Here is a 6,006-nt window from a genome sequence, read left to right on the forward strand (position 1 = left end):
CCGCATGTGAAAGGTGTATCCTCCAGCTAAAGGTTGTGTTGGACCTCCTTGGGCCCGAAAACCCAAAAACCATCAGGTAGCACCAGTGTCTGGAATCCACATTTGAGACCCACCATTATCTGAATTGTTTGACGATGTTTTAGTTCCCAAACCATCCTGAAATACAAAATTAACCTGAGAATCCGGAGCCCCTGAATAACGTCAAAAACAATTGGTTCCCGTGTGACCGAAACTTTTACAAATTTGACACAGATCATCATAGCGCCAAAAACAATTGGCTCCCGTGTGACCAAAACCTTTACAAATTTGACAACGATCATCATAGCGCCAAAAACAATTGGCTCCCGTGTGACCAAAATCTTTACAAATTTGACACTGAACATTGAAACCATGTTCGCCACATTGATTACGCCAGTGTTGACCCATCTCTTCCGCCACTTGATGATTATCCACGTTGTGATGTTGCGACATAAGGTACGATTTGCAATTTAAATCATCCAAATCAAATTCAATTTCAAATTGAATTTGATTCCTTCGATGCACAGTACCTTTGAAGGTTTTTTTTTTTTTTTTTTTTTTTAAGAATAAAATCCTAGTTAACTGATACCAGATGAGAACTAATGGAATTGTATTAATCGAACTTAATTACAATGAGTTCAGGTAAAGGAAATATATACAGAAAAGAATCTCATAAGGAATAGAGTAGGATACCTAAATTGACTCAAATACATAAAGTCCTAATAGGGAGGATATTTGTAATACAGGTTTAGATCTCTATTTCCTTGGAGTTGGATTTCAGGTTAGGCGGGGCGGGTTATTCGGATTCCTTAGGTATTGCCCACCCCTATTCCAATTTTTTGAATGCCCACCCCTATTCCTAGAATCTCTCCTTAATATTACTTAATTAAATTAAAGGGCGCACAGGATGTTAAATAGTAAAAGCATTTTCATGGGTGAAAAAATAGTTTAGTTTTTTTCCAACTTAAGTGGTAAATAAAAGCCATGAAAAGTAGAGGGATGCATGCCTAGCATTACTCATTGTAAATATGTAAAAAAAAAAATAAATATGGAGGGATTTTTTTTTTTTTTCAAGTATGGTTTGTGTTAAGATTAAATATTTTAATAAGTTAGAGTTTTTCTTAAAAGGTGTGATTGTGTGAATAGAAAATGATTCTCATTCTAATAGTCACAAATTTGATTTTTGTCAACACTGAGCCAATGACGATCTTAATCACATCCCATGTATCAAATCATGATCACCTACCACCAAAAGACCTCATAGTGAAATAGCATAAACATGTAATTCTCAGTAAGATTTAAGGTTTAGTTCTCACTCCGATCCCCTCCATCAGATCAAGTGTGAATGAGGTGAAAGAGGGAACGGCAAGAAATAATGTCCTCAGACATGCATGCAATACGTACACTTAACATCATGGATTCTTCATATAATCAGATTCTGGGCTATGATTCAATTCCAATTCCATTATTCTGCATATCACCTCATCTGATGTAATAAGTTTTTTTGTCATCACATGCATGCGTTAATTAATTATATATATATATATATATATATATATATATATATATATATATATATATATATATATATATTTTATATCCAGATGGATGTGAAATGTCAAAACCTCGAAGAATTTTATAATATAATGAATTCAAACAAGGAACAAGAAATGTCAAAACCTCTTTTTTTTTTTTTTTTTTTGAAAGGGTCAAAACCTCTTATCAAAGAGAAAAGAAAAAATGAAAAGGGGGAGGCAAGGGAGAATGAATATGATGATCATGGCTACAGTGACATAAAAATCTGTACGTTTTAAAAATCTGCTTGACATTCTTCCGATAAATCTGTGCTCTTTGCCAATGAACCCACCTTGAAAACACACTTAATACTTATGTCTTTTTTCTTCCCCTTAGCCCAACTCGAAATCTCCATTGGCACACTGATCTTCAACGCCATCAATTTCTTCCTGCGACCGTTGAGCTCCTTGCGTAAATCGCCGGAAAGTTTCGCAACCATCTTCAAATCAACGTCCGTTGATTTCTTTGGTTTTACGGAAACCGATGGATATTTCCCCTTTCCGATGACACGGTTCTTGAAAACCAGCGAGGATTTACCTCCGTCTCCGAACGAAACCTTCATTCTCTGGTTGATGTTATGAACGTGCAACGAGATATGGAACGTGGGATGTCGTGCGGATTTCTTGTATTGGATTGCGGCGATGGAGAATTTTGGGGATTTAGGGGTGTACATAGCGTTGATAGATCCGACGATGGTGCCAATCAGGATCCCTAGGACTACGAGAGGGACGAGGAACCAAAAGCAACATTTGCGAAGCCGTGTATCCTTCTTATTAGTGGACCGCATCTCCTGGTAACCCTCGACGATTTTGGCATTTTCCGGCGGCGGGACGCGGTAAACTTGGTCGCGAGGGATTTGGACGACGTAGGTCTCGGGAGCCTCTCCCGGTTGGACGGGCAGCGAAAACGTCAAGGATGTTAACGCTGGGTCACCCTTCCGGCCATCGCCCCCGACCGGTGAGACCCGCCCGTCCATGGAAGAGCGGCGGTGTAAGACGGCAAAATATGGCTATCTATGTAGGCGGCAATGGCCGGCAGGTAGCAGCAGCTAGTGGTGAAATGCTACGAGTCTGTGCTTTGCATGGCCGGGGAAATGACAAGGCTTCATCAGCAAGCTATTTTTTGGTGATGTTTGAAGACAATTTTTAGAAATGGAGCCATCTTAATGTTTCATGTTGTGTTTTTGTTGTTTTCTGCCGCGTTGATACAAGGATTCGCGCTGCAATCTTTTGTGTCCACCCGCCCAGAAACAACAATAACAACAACTCCCATATACTTTTCGCCTCTCTCTGATCTGCCTTATTCTTGGAGTAAAATATGTTTACGGAAGTAATTACATCCGGTGGAATTGGATCTTTTGACTTGCTTTTTGTCCTTGGCCTGTCTATTTTATCGGAGGACCTCGTTTTATTACATTCAAACAAACTCGATCTCATTATCACTAATTTAATTAACATAATTTTTTTTTTGAAAATAATTAAACATAATTTAATTACTTTTTAAACTATAATTTACTTTTCCTTCTCAAAAAACTATTATTTACTTTTAAGTAGATACTAATTACTTTAATATTAATATTTTTCTTATAAAAGTGTCAAATTGTTCAGTAAACTTATTACTTGTGTGTAACTGGATAATTGAATTTAAAAAATATGCAATATAATCATCATCAAACAAGAAACATATGTGAAATTGAGACATTTTTTCAATTTTTTTCGGTTGAATTCGATGGTTGGTACTAAGAGTCATCCTTTCTTCTGAGATACTAGTTAGAAAGAAAGGTTGAAATGTTTAATTTGCAACTCAAATTGCATTTAAATTAAAGAAATTCAAAAATATCCCAATTGCACATATTTTACCTGTTTTATTGTTCGATTACACACTTTTTAAGTTTAATTATTCAGTTGCACTAAAGTGATAAGTTAAGTGGTCTATTTAACATTATTTCCTCTTTTTTTTTTCTTTGAGAATTCTTTTTAATTTGTTCGTAACATATACCTTATCCTTTATAAATTACTAGTTTTACAGGGGCATTGCGCGAATGAGATAATGCCCAATTATTTTTAAATAAGTACTTCAAAATATATTTGTAACACCCCGTGTTACGGCCTCTGTATCCGGATTAATTATTTAATTAATTATGTTACCATATAATTAAAAAGGATTTAATCAGACTAGAATCCCCATTAATTAATTAGTGTGGTCCCAAATTTTCGAGACTTTTAAAACTTATATAATAAAGGTAATTCCATTATAAATTCTCAAATAGAGCATAACTAAACATAAGTGTCGGGGTGCTATGCCACATCTGAGCTGGAGAACTCAGATGCACAAGCTAAACTATCCAAACAACAGAGATCCTTAAATCAATGTCTAGTACAACTTCAAGGCACGCAGGCCGATAAAAGAAATAATCTAGTTAGGTCCACGTGTCCGACTAGCGCGCTCCGGAGCTACTCATCTGTGCCTGAAAGCCAAATATATCTGTTCAGTGAATAATGCTGGTAACCCACTCCAACGCGTTAAGTACAATATAGGTAGATATATAAGGAAAATCATTTTGAAGTCGGAATACATATATATTTATGAAACTCTAATTTAAAACCGAGAGTAGACTCAAACAAGCAGGGGCAGACACATTCAATATAATTAATCACACACATAAAGATTCTAGCATGCACCCTAAGGTCACAAGACTATTCCATATCAATCATATCAATATTCAATTACTATTTCAGCCACAATCAACAATAAAACATGTTTACACATTTGGTGGTGCCGCAGGACCCTTCATGTGCCCATACACGAAGTGTCAGTGCATATAGCTCTGACATGGCCTCGCAGCACCCTACTTGTACCGCAGAACAAGGAGATTGATCGCAATCAATCGATGAACCGCAGCTCATTTATATCATAACGTTTGATCGCAACCAAACGGTGGGCTGCAGCCCTATTATCATGTATATCTGATCGCAACCACATTATGGACCACAGCCCTATATATATATATATATATATATATATATATATATATATATATATATATATATATATATATATATAACTAACAGTCGATGGTTCTCAACCCATCCAACTGCCTATATAGCCGACCGATCGCAACCGGTCGGGTTAACACCTGATGGTTCTCAACCCATCAGATGGTCATTATAGCCAACTGATTGCAGCCAATTGGGGTATCATGCACAATTAACACAGAAGCCAAGCAACATGCAACCCACATTAACACATAAGGAGGGGGAATCATCGGGCAACACTTATCCTAATATATACCTAACAAACCACATCAAACTACTCACGACACTCCTAAGGGATCATACACCTTCCTCCTAGGCCAACGGGATACCAATTCAAATAGCATGCAATACACAAGACTCTTTCATTCTAAGAATGGTACCCGATACATCAAACTAGACTCGCATACAACAAACGGGATACAATGGGAAACCACGGGACACGGGGAAACATCAAACGGGGAAAAACATCACGACTCGTACCGAAATTTCAGCGGGTGGCCGGCGGGTGGAGGGCTACCCGTCGGCGGCGAACCATAAGCCAGCGGGTGCCTGGCGGGCAGTCGCCTGCCCACCGGCTGCCCGTTGGGAAGAGGGCACGGGCAGCGGGTAGGTGGCGGGTGCCCCTGCGCCCACCAACCCCCCACTGACTCCTATGTAATATTCTGGTCCCGGGATCCCTTGTGGAACCCGAAACCATGTCCAGACACATTCAAACACAACGACGATACCACGTATTCAAGTAACGGATTTAACCCAAGAATCACACCAAATACATCCTAACACGACTCCTAAACATGCCAAGACTCAACACCCGAACATGCAAAATCCCACCCAAACATACCAAAGTCACATAATACGAAATTCACGTTTTATTAACCTAGGGCTCTAGCCATAATTAAAACACAAGATCGTTCATATAATTTATCATAGAATCAAGAATCATCAAGATTATCACATAAGTATCAAGATCAACACATAAACCTCAAGATCATCTCACAAACACAATATAAATCTCAGGCAAAGCTTTATCAAGACTCGAGCACAGAATCAGATATCAAGGAAGCCAATGAAAAAGATATAACAAGGAAAATAGGTTTTGTTGAGACATGGGTTACCTCTAACCTTAATTATAATCCTTGGCTACTAAGGTTCTTTCTCTAAGATCTCATCTTCGTGATTTCTCCTACATTTGGTGACAAGCGAATTCCTGGGGTTCTTGTGTGGTGGAACCTATTGTGGTGGGGTTTCTATGTGCCTCCTAGGTTCTTATATATATTTAAGAGTCCTAACGAAGGTTTGAATGGTAAGGATTCACTTATTCTATTCCTTATAGGACTAAGGGTTTGGTTTAAGGATAAGGGTCCATGATCCATGATGG

At 38.2% G+C, this 6,006-nt stretch overlaps 1 protein-coding gene across 1 annotated transcript; it reads right to left on the reverse strand.

The window, feature by feature from the left end:
* Positions 1 to 1,828: 1,828 nt before the first annotated feature.
* On the reverse strand, positions 1,829 to 2,569 carry LOC109178471. Its single transcript, XM_019328105.1, has one exon. The coding sequence runs from the start codon at positions 2,567 to 2,569 to the stop codon at positions 1,829 to 1,831; it is 741 nt and encodes a 246-aa protein (XP_019183650.1).
* Between the last annotated feature and the right edge of the window lie 3,437 nt (positions 2,570 to 6,006).

The sequence above is a fragment of the Ipomoea nil genome, unplaced genomic scaffold (genome assembly GCF_001879475.1).
Source record: "Ipomoea nil cultivar Tokyo-kokei standard unplaced genomic scaffold, Asagao_1.1 scaffold0848, whole genome shotgun sequence".
In the NCBI taxonomy this organism is placed as follows: domain Eukaryota; kingdom Viridiplantae; phylum Streptophyta; class Magnoliopsida; order Solanales; family Convolvulaceae; genus Ipomoea; species Ipomoea nil.

What these genes read in the sequence shown, in the direction of transcription:
- LOC109178471 (XM_019328105.1), bottom strand. Translation starts at nt 2,569, where the DNA reads ATGGACGGGCGGGTCTCACCGGTCGGGGGCGATGGCCGGAAGGGTGAC.